A 21,587-nucleotide genomic window follows, 5' to 3' on the forward strand; every position below is an offset into this window, starting at 1 on the left:
GGGTAATAGAAACTCGCTGTAGCATCATCATCAAATCATACAACAACAACGACAATCGGTTTTCAAATTCATCCTGTAAAAATTCCATTCCATTTCAAAGTCAGCTCATTCTTCTAAGCTCTTGTTCTGACTGATATGAAAGAGCTCTCTCTCAAATGCAAACACACTGGCACAACTTTATTTCTCTATGGAGAAGCATGAGCTAGTGTGTTTCAAGCGAGCAGCTGACTGATTTTTGAAAATATGACAAGTACGTGAGAGCAACTGAGCATAAATAAGAGAGGAAAACTCTTATTATCGCGCGCACCATGTAATTTCCCGGTTGGGCTATATTTAGTAACCCGATGCGGTTTAAATTTCGTTTTGCATTGCCCACGTCAGCCCTACTTAGCTTGTCGAATCAGCAAAATTAGAGCTTTTTACTCGCTTTCTTCATTTGGTCTGTAAAGGGGTTTAAATGTACTGACTTGCGTGTTGATTTTATATTTTTGTTGGGGGGAGGGGATGGGGGGGGGGGGGGGGGGGGGTTTAATTCGAAGTCCACGTAAAAGCCATTTTTCTAGTTGTGTTTGTAATGTATTTCAGGAAAAAATAAGAATGCATAAGCTTTTGATCCTATTGGAGCGACAACACGCAAGTATGCATGGACCTTTTTACCCGATAACGGCATCTTTATTAAGTATAATATGCATGCATCCAAGTTTAAATGAAGACCTCCAAGCTTCATCAAAGCTACTCTCACGTAAGATCGCTGACTACTCGCGAAATTTCGTCGACTAGCGCCCTTATCCCTAAATAGAGATGCCGTTAGGAACCTCTATCAAGCTGAAAGTAGCGAGCTCGTGAAAGGTTGCTATACTTTGAAAAACCTATAATCTTGTTCATTGTTTTTCCCGTTATGTATTTAGGAAATAACTAGTGAAATATACATATTCTATATTGCTTGCTGTTGCTTTGTTTTGGTTGTTCGTGGTGCGTTTTTTTTATTTATAACACTAATGCTTCAAATTACCAATTTGCAGTTTTATTCAGTGTTTTATTCGTAATTAACCTTTTCTTGTTCTTGTTTTTCTTATTTTATCTTACGATTAATGACGACCCTATATTTCAAACGATGAAGTGATTAATGGCCGTTGCTTGTTGGTTATTTGATTGGTTGGTCGTTTGGTCAGTCGGCTGAGTTTTATTTTAAATTTGCTTTAAAACCACAATTAGCTGATGACGTGATGTAAACAGGTTATATTCAAAAAAGAGTGTAATTGTCAATTTCATACATTGTAATTACTATGTCACGTTTGGCTGAGTGTCACATTCAGCCAATAGTCCTCTTCAACTATTTCACGGTTTCTCTACCATATTGAATAAATTATAATAATGAACACCAAAACGAGACCAAGGGTGAGTTAATTCTTCTGTTGATTTTAAGACATCGGGGTGTCTTATATCGTCCTGGCAGATGTCATAAAGTGTTTTCCGTTTTCCTTTTCAACTTTTCTGTTCAGTTTTTTCTAGTTTGTAGATATATAGCTCACCATTCGTCTCGTTTTTATGGTCATTATCATAATTCATTCAGTGTGACATGGGAACCGTGAAGGAGACTACCCTTGCTATGGTGTAAACTTGAAGTGAAATGTATGTGTAGGTATTTCTGCATATAATCATAGTTAATAGTAACTATGATATAATACATTTGTCATTAAGTTTACTCTATGGCTCGGTTTCAGTCGTGAGGTTGTCGTTTGTGCCTGATCGTGGGTGCACCGAAACCACTACGGCTAGAAATCGAGCTTAGTTCATTCCTAGTTAAAACAATATGGTTTTCTTTTCTTTTCTTTACTTTCTTTTCTTTTTTTTTTTTTTTTTTTTTTTTTTTTTAAACGGAAGTCTTTATCATTAAGATTTGATTTATGTTCCTAAAACATATTTTTCTTGGAGAAAAAAAAAAAAAAAAAAGAAAGAAAGAAAATCAAGTCTTAATATAGGTCTTCATTGCTGGTTTACAAAATGATGCAAAATTAATTAAACAATTTATTGTTGAATTCTGGTTATGCATGCCAATATCGTAAATCATCAAGAACTCGGCATATAAAAATGCTTTAACCTTGGCAATTTACATTATGCTCAACCAATTTAAATAATTGCTTAATATTATTAAATCTTAACTAAATTTAGCATAATTATAAATTTTCTGATTTAAAAGATTTACATAGTTTGGAGTTCGATTTGGAAGTATTTTTCACGAACGTGGGAATTTTAAAGAGTATCACATTTGCCGCTATTTGAAAGACTCTTCGCACTATTCTTCGAAACCAAATAAACTGCTGTTTGAAAACTTCAGTGAAAAATGAAGCGTTAAACGGGTTATTCTATTAAGTAAACAAACGACTACATCTTCAAATTCTTGTTTTAATGATTCGTGGTCAACAACCAATGCACTGCGCACTTATTTTATTGTTAATATAAAAATAAAAAAATTTAAAAAAAAACCCCGCCATTTTGCCTGGCAGATTAAATAATGCATAGCATTGCAGTGTTCTCGGCACGCAGTGCATATTGTGTGACTAGGATTCTTAAAGCTTGCTTGAATCTAAAATAACGTTTTGTTTATCCTTATCCTTGTCCCAGCCAATACTCTCTTAACTCGACTTACTTGCAGAAAAAGGAAATAATTTGCTTTTTTCATTGAACCATTTATTCATCTGTTTACTTCTGTTTTAATTTTTGTTTTAGATTTTGACAAAAATATATGTAAACCTTCAAAGCTTGAATGGGTTTCTGGAAACGAAAGCCGAATTGTTGCTTATACCATAAAAGGATTGGGTAATCCTAAACCTACTCTTATCTGTACGAATAATGCCACAGCTGTTTCTTCTGGCTCCGAGCAGTACAACGTAACTGTAAACACCACGGTACTCGGAAACGAAACCAATTATTCTTGTGTGTTCTCTAATGAAGTTGGTAATTGCTCTATGGCCTTTATAATCTGGAAACGAAGTAAGTATTCTCTTGTAACATATGTAGCCCACCTCAGAGTTCTCGAATGTGATTGACGTCTCCAAAAGCAAACATAAAGCGAAATAAAAACCGTGTTTTTTATCATTTTACTTTTCTAAAAGCTAAAGTTTTGTACAACTTTTTTTAATTTTAATGATGTGTTTCTATTCAATTTGATACAAAGAAATATGAAAAAGGAGTTACTAAATTTTTCTACATTTTGCAACGGGACAGAAGGTTTGCTCTTGTGCTTTCGTTTCGAGTACTAGAAGTGAGATCTTGTATTAATCATTTTCAAGGGCTAGTCTTTATAGACCCCTTGCATTGAGTCCCGAGAGGAATTTCTTTGGGGGACAAAAAAGTGGATTTTTTTGCATAAAAAAAGACCGCCTGTTGTTGTTTGCACCATATCAATCTCTCTAGGAAGACAATACAATTGGTGAGTTACAAGCATTCCCAAGAGAGCCAAAAAACAAAAACGTGGGAAATGAAAAACCTTTAGTTAAATGGCACCGGCATGGCCGTGACGACGTAACGTGCAATCGAAGAATAGGGATCTATCTGCATTAAAATGAAAAGCCTCGAACCTAATTGAGATTTTGCAATCATATTGCTACCATTGAAATTGCTTTTTTTTTTTTTTGAGTTCTCGGCCCCATCAACAATGGCCGTGTCGTTTGTGTAGCATATTTAAAGCAATGGTTTGACCCTTCTCAAAATTGTCTTTCATGCAAGTTAACCATAGAAATATTAAAAAGGGTGCCCAAATTTCATCGAAGAAATATGTTATTAACCGGCCAGAAGGTACGGATCTGCAAAAACTGCGCCTGAAGTCTTGAATGTACGGTGTAATCGTTGTTGCTCAGCGGCGTCCCAGGATACCGGACCGCGACCGCGCGCAGATACTAAGATTTTTACCGCCCGCTCAAACAGCCAATCAGAACGCAAGCATTTATAGAATACCAGACCTGTAAAATTTAAGCAATAGAAAACTTTTTCCGTGTTTACATAGCCTGATAGCAACACGAGGGGAGGTTGGGAGAATTCGAGACAGTTATGCAAACCCGAGACGTAGTCGAGGGTTTGCATAACTGTCGAGAAATCTCCCAACCCCCCGAGTGTTGCTATCAGGCTATGTAAACACAGAGAAAAACATTTTCTATTGCTTTTATAAAATAAATACTAAGGGAAAACATTACCACTTGCAAGAAAATAAATCTTTATTTGAATTTGATTCTCATATCAAAATACAAATCCTCCATACATCACGAACTTCGATCGTTAGCCAATCAAATTTCGTGTAATAAACGCCAAGGAGGCAAATGTGAAGCGTGAAAGAGTCGCTAGCTATTTTAAATATTTATCATTCTAAAACTTTAAAACAAATACAAAGAAATGTTCAAAGATTGAATAGAAATATTAATAAAATATTTCAGAAGTGATTATCTTTACGAAAGTGATCAAAAGTAGATAACTGAGTGTCACTGTGACTGGAATTCTCAGTTGCAAGAAACGTGGTTTTGCTCAATTTGACAGCCAGAAAACACGGCGGCGAAGTCGATTGTTTCGTCTTGCCTCGAGAAAATATTTTGTGGAGTTGAAGAGCTATCGCTGGAAAGAGTTTGAAGCTGCTCACTGTTTCCTTGAAATACTTGTATTCCTTATCGGACAGTGCATTTAAATCATAAGAAAGCTTTTCGCTGAACAACCGAGGCTGACCTGACGAAGGACGTGTGTTGTAGCTCCTGAGGGAATTCTCGTTACGGTGACCAACAAGAGGTTGTCATGATCGATATTACGATCAGAAACACCTGCATGAGACCATAGGGTTATGCCTGTGGCCCTGACACATGTCAAAATTTGGAACTTTGTCTTCAAAATACATTTTTGGGGGCGTTTTTTTCCTCGAAAAAAACTGTAAATTTTTGAACTTGTACCGGGAAAACACGAAATGTGTGACGTCACAACTGTGTGTACATACCCTCGTGCAAATATGGCTATCAACCAATCACAGCATACGTACTATTTAATTTATTTTATAAAGTGAAATATCTTTTGTATGTTCATGTATTCCTTGGATGATCAGAGATCACTTAAAGGGTTCAGTAGCATTGAATTTAATTTTTCATTATTATTATCATTATTATTATGGCAAGTTTTATTGGCTGTATATATCATGTTTACATTGACCAGCGGACTAAGTCTAGGCTGGTTAAGTTTATCATTTTTTTCAATCCTTTCTTTAGCTTATGCATATTCATAGAACTTCTTGACTATATTAACGTTCTGGCTTAAAATCCATTTCTGACATCGTTCTATAAGAAAGTTCACTTCCCTGTCTGTATTTGTAATTGTTCTTAGGTCTTTTCTTAGCTGTTCGTGATGTCCTGCGAGAAAATCATTATTATTATTATTATTATTATTATTATTATTATTATCATTATTATTATTATTATTATCAATATTATTATTATTGTTGTTGTTGTTGTTATTGTTATTTAATATATTATATTTTTTTCTCGTTTATTTAAAAGCTGGAGCATTCAAGGTGAAATCCAAAGTGAAGATAGTGAATATTATTTTCACTAGTGATCTTGAATATAACACCTCTTCTGCGTTTCTCAACTTGAGCAGCACAATAAAGACAATGGTATGGTTTTATGCAGCTAGATGATTTAAACTATTTGAGTGGTTTAACTGTGATAGACCAGTAAAAATAACCTTGGTTACTAGGATGCCTCATCCCAATCTAAAAATAAGTTTTTTATTTTATTTCCCCCCCTCAACAAATGGTTTATTGCAGTCATATATCGAAGTCTTTCCATGTAGCCCGATAACTTTCCCCTGTTGCAAGCGTTAATCAACAGTCAATTTGTGGCGTAGTGGCTTTCTGCTCGCCTCTCACCACTTTGGTCCTTGTTTGAGCCGTGGCTCAGACTGGATCATATGTGAGTTGAGTTTGTTTGATGTGTTGTTCTCTCCCTTGCTACGAGGGTTTTCTCCGGGTTCTCCGCCTTTTTTCTCTCCGTAAAAAGCAACATGTGATTTGAGTGCTGTATGTTGTAAATATCGAATGTAGTGGTAGTGGGTGCGGAGAGAACCTCACGGAAGAGCCCCGTATGCGGAGTGGTGGTTGTAAAATATAAGCTATTTAATCAAGTTACCATACAATAAAGTCCCATAACTGCATGGTCATATATTAATTTTACGTATGCTGTTTTTCGTTGGCTACTGAAATTCAAGGCTCTGCAAAGTTTAACATTTTACAAAACTTCCTTTTGATTTGGTATTTTGTGGCCCGTCAAACATCTGGCGTTTATGCAAATTAGCCTTTAAACACGGCTTTGCTCAGCTTTGGCTTTTTGTTAAAATCTGAAAAGCTCGAGAATATTTCAAGGAGTTCTGAATGGAGAATGGTTTACAATTATAGTATTTAGATTTTGACATCTTTTTCCGATTTTGTTATTTTTTATTTTTTTGACAGCAAATAAACTCTGTCTGTTTTCGTAAAGCAAAGATAAGCACCAGATGATTGAGGGCTCGGAAAAGACTAAATTCCAATCGGAGTTTTGAAACGGCGTGTCGCGATACAACGAATATGGCTGTGTAATTTCAAAAATTTTAAGCGCTCAGTAAAGCATGATTTATCAAAAAAGAAAAAAAAATATGGAAGGATCAACTTTTAGCGACTCGAGATTTTTTTTCAGATAATGAAATGAAAGTATTAGAAAGCTCTTCTCCATTAGTCCAAAGTTTGAAAGAAAATAATACACGATTTTGTAGCCCGTATTACCAAATTGCTATGCTTTTTAGTCTAATTATATCAAATTTATTTGATATCACTCAGCATTTTTAACATAATTTAACCCTAGATTATGGATTTGTACAAACAATCAGGAAAGGAGTACTTATTCAACGTTTACGTTATTAATTTTGTGTAAGTATTATATATGGGCTGTCCTCTCCTGTCCTGTCCTGTCCTGCCCTGCCCTGCCCTGCCCTGCCCTGCCCTGCCCTGCCCTATTCTTTTCTATGCTATGCTATCCTATCCTATCCTATCCTATCCTATCCTATCCTATCCTATCCTATCCTATCCTATCCTATCCTATCCTATCCTATCCTATCCTATCCTATCCTATCCTATCCTATCCTATCCTATCCTATCCTATTCTATTCTATTCTGTATTCTTGGTAGTATGCTTGGCGCATTTCTATAATATCCATGTTATTATAACTGATATCGAATATTGGTTAAACTTAATCGGTAGTTTTTGTATGTTTGTTTGTTTGTTTTTTTCTTCTTCTTTTTGTTTGGTTGTTTGTTTTAGAATTAATATTTTTTTCTATTCATTTCTCTTGTAGGAAGGGAAGTGTATGGGTAAATTTTGAGTTAGAGCTTATCGCCAACGTGCCTAATCCCCTTCAGCCTCTGCAAGATGCTCTTGTTCAGAATAAAGGAAACCTCAGCGGATTGATGTTCAGTGAAAGTAGTTTAAGTAAAGGTATGTGTATTTTGTGAGTATATTTCTGCAGTTTCTATTTACTGGTAGGAATTTTCATTACATTTTCGTGCTGGTATATCACCATATTATCAAAAAATGAAAATAGATAAATAATAATAATAATAATAACAGGATTTCAAGTAAATAAGCATACATTATCATGACTAGCCTCTCTCTAGTTAAAAACAACATCAGCGATCTATCCAGGAATTACTCTTTTACGATATTCTTATTTTGTTTTTTTTTCTTTAATTTAATCACATTAACATTTAATATACCTTTTCCAGGTTTTCGTGCACCGAGTACATCCTCAACTGTAACACCGACGGCAACTCCAAGCACAACAACGACAGAGAGTTATACTCCGACCTCCCCTACATTCTGGGAAAGATATCATGGATATATTATTGGCGCCATTATTTGTGTTTTAGCGGTAATTGGATTGTTATTGGTGATTTGGTGGCGCTATAGAAAGAAAAGAATCGAAAAAAGTAAATATCATAATAATCAGTTGTTTATACGTTTTTGACGAGACTGGCGCAACAAAAAAAGCTTGCTTTTCACCGCTGTGCCGCTAAAGTATCAAGATGTTGGTTGGATGCTGGTTCGATAGGATGAATATGCGTTTGTATTATTTATAGTGATCTCCCTTTCACGAGATTCCGGCTTTCCTTCCCTTAATAAAAGGAGTAGTTTCATTTTTTCTCCTTTGCATTGTTTAAACTTATGTGATTTTCTTGCTCCATTTTTCTACCTCAAAAAATCAACCCTTCAAATCAAACACTCGCAACTGCTTATTGATATTATCTAATTATGTTTTTTATAACACAGATCCTGTTTTGGTAAATAATAATAATGCTACTGGGGATATGTGAGTAATTTGTTGTCGTTTAAAGCGTGAACGTATTGCTTATTCTTTTGTTAATTCGTTTCTTTCTTTCTTTTATTAATTCGCTCGTTTCTTTTATCCATCCATCCATCCATCCACCCACCCACCCACCCATCCATCCATCCATTTACTTGTTTGTTTGTTTGTTTATTTATTTATTTATAATTAATTATTTATTTTATTTATTTATTATTTATTTATTTATTTATTTATTTATTTATTTTTTTTTTTTTTTCTTTTTTTTGACTAATTGATCGGTTCAATGATCGCGTTTTTTAAAATGCGTTTTCCTATACCCACAGACATGCGGTTGAGGGGGCTCAGGCAAGGGACAACGCTGCGTATTCTACATCTGACTATGCTGATCGTGGCCCATCACATGCTGAAGGGGGAAAAGATGAGTCTGCATATGCCGCTGTAGATATGACCAAGGTATGAAGCAGTGTTATTCCTTGCACAGCACATAAGACAGAGGAGTATAAAGATGTGTAAATTAAATGTTTTACAAAATAAATTAGTCAAATCCAACTAGTGGTGTATCATCAATGTTGATTGGATGAGCTACTGCTAGGCTATAAGTTATTTAAGTTATAGCCTACTAATAGCAAAAAGTGTCAGCTTTGAAAACCAAAACACTAATTTTAACTTTAATTTTAACTCGTTTGCATCTTTATATTTTACTGATTAGTTGGATTTGACTAAAACAATTACTCTTCTCGCTCACATGGCCTAAGAGTCAATAGCCCATTCGAGCTCGAGGACTAATTGCTAAATAGATAGAACGAAAACTTTGATTGACTGATAGGCATGTATGTATCTTGCTCGAGGCTATGGAAACACGGCTTTGACGCCAAAGGTTTGGATGATTTTTTAAATTTGTAAAAAAAAAGTTACTTATTTTCTTGTTCTTAAACATTAACTTTGAAATGAAAAAAGGTCGTGATATATGAATTGATGCATTAAAAATTATAAATTTGTGAAGCAATGATGAAAAACGGAGCGAAGTCTTTCAAGTAGTCTCCTTTATCGTCAAAGACTACCCAATACCTTTTCGGTTTTAGTACCAAATTTTGACTCTTCCTCATCGAAATTCATTTTTCTCAACTATTTCCTGCTCCATCCAGCGTAAATATACTTTGCTTATTGATTATTTTGTTCATTTTAGCAGTTATACTTTATAAAGTTTGAATAAATAAACTGCTGCTCTTCGATTTTTAACTTGAACTACAAATCGTTTTTTTCTTCTTCTTAATTTCTTAACAAGAAAAACTGAACTAATTGACTTCTCAACTGCAAGACTTCTCTATTTCGCTGTAGTGAGTTTGGCGGTGGAAGGGCGAGTTTTTAAGTAAACCAAACTTGAACTCAAATGAATACGATATAAAATTTTTATTGAAAGGAAATCAATAGTTATATTTTACCTTTAAATGTACAGAAAGGTAGACCAGTTAGTAGTCTTTTTAGTTTTATCTGAATGCTTGCCATTTTCACCGAATTTTTACCAAATTGACGTCACACGCGTGCTCCATACATTTTTTCTTCATAGGTGGTGAACCAATGAGAGCGCGAGTTATATCTTAGTTATTTAACCAGAGGTTTTCGAGTTTTTTTTTTTTTTTTTTTCTATTTTTTTTTTTTTTTGTTGTTGTTTTTTTTTTTTGTTTGTTTTGTTTTTGTTTTTTCTCTGATTATTTGATTGTTAACCTGAACTATTCAAGCAAACTCAGTTCATATTCCTCTCAATTTCATGTCAACCATGCCACTCTGTTCTATACCACTTTCAATTCTATATCCCGTAGATAAATGCAGTCGTAGACTGCCTTTTTTTAACGTTACATTTATTGTTTACTTACTGTAGAAAACTAAGAAGAAGAAACCTGAGGAGAAGAAAAAAGAGCTGACCTACACAGCCTTAGAAGACTTTCAACCACCAGGTGGTCGTGGTGGCATTGTCCTTGAACCACTTCCAAAGGGTCAGCATACCAAAATGCCTGAAAAGTACGAGGATACTATCTACGCGAAGATTGTTGGGACCAAGAAACCGGCTAGTGGCAATCAGAATGCTGCTGGTGCTAGTAATAATATCCCTTTGGCTGATATGCATGTTCAAGGTACTGAGACAGAGTCGGAGCCTTCAGACCAGACTGCAGACCCAGCAAAGCAAAATGACCATAATAGACCAGCCACCAATAAAAAAGAAAAGCCACCGGACAATCAAGGGCAGCCTCCGACCAAAGAGGATTCTGGTAAGGAGGAATCAGACTCAGCGAAAAGTTCAGTTACCAAATTGTGAGTTTTCGTAAAACTCGAAAGTAATAAGGTTGATTTGCGGCTCACTTTTCCTCTTCTTTATGTTTGTCTCATAAGCATCTTTTTCGTGTTGCGTTATCTGGAATTTCTTCAAACTTGTTTCAAAAGTTTTATTGGCGAAATGTTGCTTCATTAACTAGATTTCTTGGTTCTTTTTCAACGTTCCTTGCGTTGCTATTTTCGTTGTTGTTGTTAATGTTGTTGTATTTGACACTGTTAATGTTTATTTACTGAGATTCTCAGTTGCACGCGACCAACTCGACCTTCATCACAAACGAAAATTGAGTTTTGGTGGACGTCATTCAAAAGGTCTTTTTTTATGTCACAGGATTCCGGCTCCGAATTTCAAGCACTTGACTGCAAAACTATCGTTATTGACTTACCTGATCTTGAACACCCCCAGATCATAGTCAATAGCGATAGCTTTGCAGTCAAGCGTTTGAAATTCGAAGCCGGAATCATGTGACATTTTTGAGAAAGTGTATGCCGAGCGAGAAATTCACAGCGACAAGTAGCATGAGATAAGGGCAACTGTTGTTTGCACGTGTTCACGTGAGTATTCGCGTCGTTCCTGCTGTATTAACCAATAGAAACGATAGAAACCTTTTTGATCGGAGTTCACTAAAACTTAATTTTTCGTTTGTGATGAAGGTCTCGCTGGTCGCGTGTGACTGGAAATCGCAGTATTGTTGTTCAGTTCAAGTTATTGTCTTATTTTTTAAGACTAAAAAATTAAAAGGATTACAATTTTTATATAAATCAAAAATCAAAACAAAAACTGCAATGAAATGAAATTACAATATTTCCATTTATATAAATTCTTCTGAATTTTTGATATTCGAATTTCTAAAAGAGTTATATATAGAAAAAATATATAAGAGTAATATATAAAAAATGAATATCGTTTTTTTTTTTTCGAATTATATTAGCTTCGAATAATATTTTGAAAATTTCTGCTGCAAATAAAATTATTAGATCATTTAAAATTTAATCAAAACGAATTTCTAATCGCGTTTCTAATTTTTCTTTTAAAAAAATTGTTCTCGTTAGATTATTTCAATTAAAACAAAAATAATTTGTAATTGCAATTTTTTATTCTTTTTTCGTCTTACATAGTTTGCAATCGAACTAAACATGTTTTTTGCAATCCAGACCAAGTGCCCTTAAGAATAGAAATATTTATTTGAGCTATATCAATATTGAAATTTGGATATCTTTGCTGGCAAGAAAAAGAGATGGTACTAAAGGGAAGGACATGGGATGACATGGGAAAACATTGATTATATCTATTGAAAACATATTTAGCTTATAAATATATCTAAAAACATCTTATTGCGAGAACGTTATCATATAAAAATAAAAATAACAAATTGGAATTAAGAGGAGAAAAGTAGAATAGTGTTATTAAGATTTATTCATTCCAAGTCATTCGATTTAAAGTTTTTTGAAACTTAAAATAAGTTTTGTACTGCCATGTTGCGATTCGTCGGGGAAATCAATGTATTTTACATACCATTCTTGATAGATTCCCTTTTTTGAAATCTTTATATTGCAATGTTGCATTTAGGTATTAATTAATTTCATACAAATTTTTTTTATGGGAGGTCGTTTGGAGAGAGAGGGTTGGGAATATTTTGAAATAAATAATAACTAGCATTAACTTTACCTTGTATATGGCATGGTGCTTAAATACCAAAATAGTATGAAAATAAACAACAATCATACTGTAAGTTAACCAACCAATCATACTGTAAGTTAACCAACCAATCATACTATAAAGCACTAATCTTGTCTGTTAAACTGATCGTATCCTAGCATGGTTGTTGCTTGGGAATTAATGCTTTAAAATATCATTTAACTAACAGAGACTTAAAGAGTAACATTTAACAATAAATCACCCTAAATTCGCAACACCAAATCTTTCGTAACATTCAAATATGACCTTGTCTTGCTTGTCTTTACCTTCTGTTGTTCTTTTGTTAGTTTGATTGTTTGTATTTGTAGTTCCTATCGTCTGTTTTTCAGTTTTGACACTTCTTTGTTTCGTTTTGTTATTGTTATTATTATTTTTCTTTTTTCTTCTTTCTTTTTACTTTTTGCTAATTGCCAAAATGCAAGAGCCTCAACTTGCGAAAAATGAAATGTATTAGTATTATATTTGCTTGGCCTGTACATTAAAAGTCAGGTTAACTGCGGATGTTCCATCATTTCTGTCCTTAACCCGAGTCAGGCAAAAGAAACAAATGAACATAAACGAAGTAGTTTCAGTCTAATTAAAAAGAGCTGTTTTTTGTTTCTATGACAAGAGGGGAGGATATGAAATAAAGGAACGCAAAAAGAAAGAGAGTGAAGGGGGGAAGGAAGAGAAAAACAAAAAAGGAAAGAAAAAGCATCATTGCTACACTATTTCAGCTCTTAATTTTTTTTTTTTTGTCTGACTTGGAAGCCATTAGATAATGCATTACAGTAATAATTTTCTCTTTTCTTTCTTTAATGCTGTTAAGGTTGTGATGCATGGCAAGTATATAATTAGCAGCAGGTGCATGGATTAACATAATTTATTAATATTAAAATCGTTATTTTTCTCATTACCCAAGCCTCGAACATCCAGTTGCTATATATTTTTTCCTTGATTTGTGTCTGAGAAAAAGGGGAACTCGATACTCCATAAAACGTATGCCACTCATTGCAATTCCACACTCTACACTAGACTATTGTTAGTGCCCTTACTTCTGATCGTTCGCATACGATTAAAAAATGACTTGTTTCGTGAAGGTCAATGACTTTCACTCAAGACAAAAAATAAAACAAAATAATACACACAAATATCAAACAAAGAATTAAACAAAAACAAACAAACAAAAAATAAAAATAAAAAAAGACTCAAAAGAATCAGAAGAAATTAGGTTAAATTTATTGTAACCAAATATTTGAAATGTTCAAATACAGAGATAAATTAAGATACTTTCGTTTCGTGGAAAATAAATGATCAAGGATTGGGTACATTCACTTTGTCATTGTTTTGTCACTTTTTAAATGGTATTTAATATAATAATTCTTTTAATATCTCTTTTCCATATAGCAAAACCTCTCAGCCCGAATTATCCTGGTAAATATAACACTAACTAATTTCTTCACTTTTTTTCTCCTTCCCACCTCTTTTTGTATTTTAAAGTGTTTGTTTGTTGTTTGACTGTTGTGACTGTGATTGTTGTAAGATAACAAAAACCAACAAAACACTAACGACGTTTCTTCTGTAATATATTTACAAATTAAAATAGAGCAACAAACTACCTAATAACTTCTAATAATCTTTTTGCACATCCTTTAACCATGAGAGTAATTTCCCATTTATTAGTAGGCATAAGACTCAGATTACACAGGAAACTCTTTATCTTTTGTACCTTTTCAGAATACAGTTTTCTAAAATGTACAAAAATGGCCAGTTTACTATGGCTCTCTTTTACGGTTATATATGCTGTGAGATTTACATTTATTTTCAAATGCAAAAATTAGAAAGTGTAATCGGAGTCTTATCAATGGACTAATTTACTTTGGTTGCAATGTCTCTACTTGAAGGATATATCTAAGAATTATATTTTACTGCGTAATATTAAAGGTGCAGTTGCTATTGTCTAACTTGCAACTTATCTTGCAATTTTGTTGCAAAGCTGCTTCTGGATATAGGGTAGTCTAAAACCGAGAAACGTTTGCACCCGAGCTAAATGTGTCCATTCACACCATAAGCACCATTCCATACTTGGGATTTCATTTCATGTCATTTCATTTCATTCGATTCGATTCGATTCTATTCTATTTCAATCCGTTTTTATTTTAATCCTATTCTATATTAATTTATCCTATCCCATCCCATCCCATCCACCCCATCCCATCCCTAACCCTAAACCCATTCATCCCATCCCATCCCATCTCATGTCATCTCATTCCATCCCATCCCATCTCATCCCATCCCATCCCACCCCATCCTAACCTTACCTAACTTATCCTAACCTATTCTATCCTATTCTATTTAACTCCCGTTTTCCCCTTTTTAATTAGTTTCTTTTTCTTAATATAATTTAACTAATGATATTAACCCAATATATAATCAATATTTGATGTTCATTGATGATTTCATGATTTTTATTTAGCTGATTCTTTACCTAATTTGAATGGTCGAAACGACACAACCATGACAACAGTCAGCCTTTAAAATGACGAAGACAATCTACCGGCTTTAACGTGAATCTGACCAATGACAGCCACGAACCTTGAAAATTTCTACCAGCACAACGAACGAATCAAAATCATCAATTACGAACAAATGTAGTCGTAAGTTTTAATAAAGAGGAGGCACATCACTTTTTGTATATATTTAAACCAAATAATTCACTTAACCTTAGCGACAAAAGAGAGTTGAAGAATGGCGATGTTATTTATTGAATACTCCGTCTTTTTATCAATAAGTAGACTTTTTTTAGGATATGTCAATACACTTTACTTTATAGAATTTTAGTTTAACAATTAAATTGTTTTAAATGCCATAAGGAAAAGAAGAACACCCGAAAATGTAAATTATAGCAATATTCTAAAATGTGCACAGACGAATACATTGAAACCTATAAAATGTACAATTTGTTAATTAAAGCCATTTCATTTAAAATGAAATTATATGAACGACGTAAATGCTTGAAAAAAAAAAATCATTCAACTTAAGCTTTGCCGAATAAGTTTCAATGTTTGCACTTAAAAAAGGCCGTTACACTGCAAGTATACGATACAATTTGACTGCAACTTGCATGACAGCGGTCAGCCTTGAAAAATGTCCTCATATTCTGTACCCTACTCAAACAATTAGTTTAAATTATCATATTGACACATCGCAACCCCTTATATCTCTTTGATCCCTGCTTGCAATATTGTCACCCTAATTCTTCATACTTGCAGTATAACGAGCTCTCGATAAATTTAGTTATAAATCAAATGCTAAGCATTAGAACTCCTTAAATGCACGTTAAAAATATAAAAATATAGTCGTTAAAATATCACTTAAAACATAGAACGAACTTAGAATTTTATTACTTATAGACAATAATAACTCTTAAAAGAATATAGATATTCGTATAATTATTTTACTATATTGATGTAATACACTAAAAAAAACACTTATAGAATATATTTTATAGCGAATTTTCTTTCAATTTTAGAAATAGTTTAGAAGTTATTTTTGTATAAAAACGTACACCGAAATCCAATATTCTAAAATAGAAAAAAACTAGATATATAGAAACACATTGAAATATTTAAAGCTTCACCTCTAACATAAATTATATAATTCTTTCAGATGCACCATTATACATCATGATACTCAGTAATTTCTATTGTAAAGATGACAAGACTTAAACATTATGTAATGCTTTTGTTAAATATATTTTATTATGCATTACAAGATTATCACGATATGCTACTACACTTAAAACACTTAAATTTTATCGTGTAGCTAAAAGTTTGGCATCTTAGTAAAATGAACAAATATAATGGCATTGCATCACTGCAAATTACAGGCTGCAAATAACATACTATACTACTAAGAACATTCAATACACTATATGAAAAGCAACTTCCATTTTCATCCTGTTTCATTCAATTTTATTTCCTTTTTTTTTTAGTTCATCCACCCATTTACCACCTAATGTATATTTTCACTCGCAGCATGAATAGTACCAATCATGTGGTAGTCACATTGGTTATACCTATCTGTATTGCTATCACTTTTCTACCAATCTACCATGAGATTAACAATATTCTACCAATCCATTAATCTCATCTACTAGTAATAAATTTAACAATATTCCACCAATCTACTACTCTAATTTACTAGTGATGAGTTTAATGTTCTGCAAATCTAGATACTTGTATTTCAACAGATAATAGCATAGCCGTTTTCTTTTTTTGCTTAGTACAGCTTATGTACTGCTGTATCTGTGCAACAAGTTCAATGAAATTGGGGCTCATTGCATTTTATTAGAGTTTTTGCACCATCACGTGACGCAAGCTATCGTGTTAGTGCAAAAACTGACGTACGCTGAGCTAAGGGTTACTATATATCTTGAACCCATGCATGTATCATGAATATCATGTATCTTGTTATTTCATGATTCCCAAATTTAAGATTGAGAAATGCACTAAATGTATCTGCTACAATGACCGCATTTAACTGATTATATCGAAATATACGCTCTTCCTAGAAAGGTAGAACTGTCTTGCTTGCTTGAAGCTGGCTGTTTGCCTGTGCCATTGCTTGCAGTACCAATACGAGGTGTTTTGCTTTCAAGCTAAACAAGATAAAAGCAGACGGGGGAGGTCTTTTCTTTCCTTGAATGCTCATTATTAACAAGGATAGCTGCATGTTAACTGTTAAAAGTGCATCATTTAGTCCAACCCAGCTTATCAGTGTAGACAGCCTAACCTATTTTCTTGTATTATAGCAATACCTTTATAACTAAGGCATTGCTGCATAGGTCACTATCCCCAACCTGTAGATTATATTTGTAGATGATGCAGTTGTTAATTGCTGCGAGCCGAAAGGCGAGCAACAACACTGATCTTTGCTTACGGGAAGCCTGTGCCAAATGCCAAAAAAAAAGTCGATTAGTGTCTGTCATTCTGTGAGCATTTGCGAAGCATGCAGTCTATATGATCAGCGGTATTTGTCATCGCTGTACATAAGCTACTGAATGCACACCAAGCACTTGGTCCGACAAAGTCATTGACATTAATGCATGTGAAGTATAAAAAGAGATTTTTCATCTTCTTCTAAGTTGTCAGATGCATTGCGCTCTTTTAGTGTGTACCTTGCGGGGTTACATCATTGATTTCTAGATCCTCAGTTCTGGGTAGACTGTGTTCTGTGTTTTTTTACGAAACCAAACAAAGTCATTGATATTGACACATTTGAACTATAAAAGAAAGTTTTCAGGTCATCTTCACAGTTTTTAGCATTTGCTAAAAATATTTAAACGCAATTTATATTTATCCTGAAAGTATATTATTAGAATAGTATTAGCACGATATACTTCGTTTGTTATCCCTGCGCATACATCTAACTATTTTCAAAGTTTCAAATGTTTGCGCAGAGATAAAAAATATATATATTTGTATGTTATCGATAATCGATTTCCATAGCAGTTATTGGCACCATGGCAACTAATAACTGAACCTTTTTAACAACCCTGATCCCATGATCACACTGAGCAACAGATCCTGAGAACGTGACCTGTCTCGCACAGGATACGATTGATCCAGGGACATCTTGCAAATTATGAAACAAGTGAGTGGCTGTCGTAACATATTCCGGCGGACGATTTGTGACCCTTGTCGTAAACTTTTTTAGCGCTAGTAATGTAATGGTAATCGAATGTTGAATAATATACAAGTAAATATTATTGATTTTCTATCACGAAGTCACTGTCCTTGGGACACTAAAAATATCATATTATAAATTTGTTGCTCTTTTACTCTATGCTCAAGAATTGTCCTAACCAAATTAAATATGATTTCGGAATAAAACGTTTCTGGCATTGAACTTAAAATCGAAAGAGGAACAAGTTTTATCAATGAAATATTCAGCTGAATTATGTAATCATTAAAAAAATGAATAAATAATCAGCATGATAACTTTTGGTGTTCTTTTTTGTTACTTGCTTTACGTGTGGCTTTAATGTAGTTCAAGCTATTTGAGCTAATTCTACACCGTGAATAGATGAAAAAACTTACTGACGTTTCGGACGCTAGTTCTTCGTCGGAGTAAAAGAGCTCTTACTCTGACGAAGGACTAGCGTCCGAAACGTCAGTAAGTTTTTTCATCTTTTCACGGTGTAGAATTTACCCTATTATCATTACTGTTTCATTAGAAACACCGACGCAGCTCACGGTAGTTATCTTTTCTAATTTAAATAGGGGAAAACATGGATTAATCACGGTTTAGTAGAATGTTTTTTCTCTTAGTGCTTTGCAAATAAGACTAAGAAAAAAATAAATTTATTTCGTGGCTTCCTAACTCAACGATATAACGCAAACAACAAATTCAATGAGATTAATATAAAACTCGATCCAGACAAAATTTAAATAGTCCGGTTATCTGTTCCAAATCATCAAGGGTCGGCAGATAAACGAACTGATATTTCTGAAATCTCGGTTCTTCCTTTTGAGTCGCCAGCGCCAGGCCAAATCCACTTCACGGGTGTATTGTTTTCCCTTTCCAACCACTTGTCAGTCCCTTGACTGATAAGATTCTTTGTTTGAGTTGTATCCATACTCGTGTCGCGTCTCATGCAGCATTTAAACAAACAAATGATACTTAAAGAGTGACACGCTGTCTGATGTGGAAAAACGTTACGCCAATGTGGACTTATTGTGGTCAACTAAACCAGAGTTTGTGGCTGCAAAAATGCATTAGAATAGCAAATATTTGGAACTGTTTAATATTAGTCTGAATAACAAATAACCGTTATTTGTTATTCAGACTAATATTAAACAGTTCCAAATATTTGCTATTCTAATGCATTTTTGCAGCCACAAACTCTGGTTTAGTGGCATAGAGGATATTACATGGGCACGCGGAGATACGAAATTTATCTTCGAGTGTTGAAAAGATCTCTCACAAGTGAGCGCAGCGAACGAGTGAGAGATTTTCAACACGAGAAGATAAATTTCGTATCTCCAAGCGCCCATGTAATATTCTGTTTATTATATAATTATCAATGAAGTATGTTTTGGCTTTTTCAGGCAATTCTTTCCGTGTATTTTTGAATAGCCATCGCAATGGTGTTATTTTCACACGCGAAAATAACATGTTATTTTCACGTGTGAAGATATCAGTTTTTCCAAATAGAGAAAAAAAGATATTTCATTGGTAATTATATAATAATACTGAATATTGACCTTTCAGTGAACTGATAATAGCCGAGGACATTTTTTTTTTTGTTCATTTGTGCCCAGTAGTTCGACCGAGCAGCAGTAAGGGGGACTCGCGGTGATGCTAGGAACCTATCATGTTTTCACGGGAATTACAGGCGTCATCACCTATAGCGAGCTATTTTACGGCACGGGAATAACCCGTAGAAATACGCGAGTTACACTAACAGCTTTTGTGGTATCAGCAGTAAGGGGGACTCGCGGTGGATGTCGAAGATTTACGGGTTTTACGGGCGGTTTAAGGAAGGGGTCGGCAGCGGGAAATACCCGTGTCCCGTTATTTGTTGCTGCTATGTTAAAAATATTTGTCTTATATATGCATGAATGTAAAAAGTTCGCCAATGACTTCTGTATAATTTGCCTAAGATCCAAAGTTAACATACCCAAGCCCAAGGGTTTCTGGTGTTGTGGTAAGAAAATGCAAATAGAAGACGACACGTCAGCACAGTGTTACGAGTGTGGTAAAAACATTCGTAATGCCGTACCAAATGCTACCAGAGAGCAGTATTACGCCAATGGAGGTCGTAAGAAAACACCTTATAAGAGAATAAAATACTTTAGGGACTGGATGAGTCATATCCAAGGTTATCGACCGGTATATTTAGACAACGAAGTAAAGAAGAAAATCATAGACCATTTAGAAGAGCCAACCCCTCAAAGTTTACGGAAAACGTTGAAAAAATTAAAGCTAGGGAAATATTACAAAGCTATTCCCTATCTTTTGTCTGAAATTACCGGTAAGTCTATTCCCGAGGTTTCTGATATGACAAAAACCGAGTGGATGTTTTGTCGGCTGGATAAGGATATTTCTTATTACCCTGACGTAATTTACGAAATATTTTACAAAATTGACCCCAACCACCCCCTATTAGGATGGATTCTGAGAAAATAAAAATGCAAAACTGGCGTTTATTTTGCCAGAAACCCCACTGGGGAATGCATCGCGCAGAACACCAAGCTATTCCCAGTGGGTTTTTTTGCATTTTGGGCTTACGGGGCTTATTTCATCCCGCGCCAGAGGCCCTCTAGTACATACACATATATCTTTCTTACGACCCACCAGAGGGTGAACTCCGGATAGCGTCCCGAGACACCCCCTGACTTTTCCAATCGCGAAACCCCCCATCGCGGGGTTGAATCGCACTTTCTATCTTTTCCACCCCTCCCCCCACGGTTGCTGTGAGTGGGGGAGGCTTTTTTTTTTCACTCACAGCAACCGGTCCAAATGTGTCTGCAGCGAGGCTTGAACTCGGGACTTTAGGCCTCCCCAGCTCCAAAGTCCCACGATCACAAGCGAACGCCAGACACATCTGGACGCTTATGTATGTGAAAATTATTATATTTAATCTGCATATTTTCTAGACTGACGTTCGATATGTAAATAGAATCCTGTCACGCTTTTTTCAAAGCAGATGTTTACTGAGCAAGCTTTCTTTGAAGCTCTTCTTTTGCCTCCTGGTAGATCTTTTTGCGAGATTCCTCGGAAAGATCTTTTACGACTGTTTTTTTATTCCTTATGTCCGTCTTTAGTTTCTCGTACTTTTCCTCTTCGGCCAGAATAAACGAGAATTCTACGTCGTCTATCTTTCTGTCACGCAAAGCCTTTGAGACAAGGTCAGTAATTGTATTTACTTTAGCCCTTGACAGAGCTATTGTCGTGTCATGCTTGGATATTTTGCTTGACAACTGTTTCATAATGCCCGTAGCAACGGCTGAAATAATACCACAGGCTGCCCCAACGCCGGCCAAAGGAACTCCAACGATTATTCCCGGCCCAGTAAGCGAAGTAGCAACGCCGGAGCCCGTTAACACAACGGATATGGATCCTGAAGTTATCGCAATCTTATGTAGCGTACTCCGGGCTCTGACGTATTTCTTCCTAACTTTTTCGTAGTGTTTTGCTTGTCCTTCCAAGT

The 21,587-nt window shown here is 34.7% G+C and overlaps 1 protein-coding gene across 1 annotated transcript in view; it reads left to right on the top strand.

The window, feature by feature from the left end:
* Positions 1–18,372, top strand: part of LOC116291830 (hemicentin-1-like) — a 46,387-nt gene extending 28,015 nt beyond the window's left edge. Inside the window, exons 13-22 of the mRNA XM_089040605.1 lie at positions 2,731–2,994; positions 5,529–5,644; positions 6,867–6,931; positions 7,357–7,496; positions 7,784–7,987; positions 8,328–8,367; positions 8,688–8,817; positions 10,244–10,631; positions 13,778–13,804; positions 14,847–18,372. Of these exons, the coding sequence (XP_088896731.1) occupies positions 2,731–2,994; positions 5,529–5,644; positions 6,867–6,931; positions 7,357–7,496; positions 7,784–7,987; positions 8,328–8,367; positions 8,688–8,817; positions 10,244–10,631; positions 13,778–13,804; positions 14,847–14,908 (1,436 nt within the window). The 3' untranslated portion in view covers positions 14,909–18,372. The remainder of the gene's footprint in view (positions 1–2,730; positions 2,995–5,528; positions 5,645–6,866; positions 6,932–7,356; positions 7,497–7,783; positions 7,988–8,327; positions 8,368–8,687; positions 8,818–10,243; positions 10,632–13,777; positions 13,805–14,846) is intronic.
* Positions 18,373–21,587: the final 3,215 nt, after the last annotated feature.

This window comes from Actinia tenebrosa, unplaced genomic scaffold (assembly GCF_029948245.1).
Source record: "Actinia tenebrosa isolate PJP-AT-01 unplaced genomic scaffold, QUT_ActTen_1.0 PGA_scaffold7__59_contigs__length_16204524, whole genome shotgun sequence".
Lineage (NCBI taxonomy): Eukaryota > Metazoa > Cnidaria > Anthozoa > Actiniaria > Actiniidae > Actinia > Actinia tenebrosa.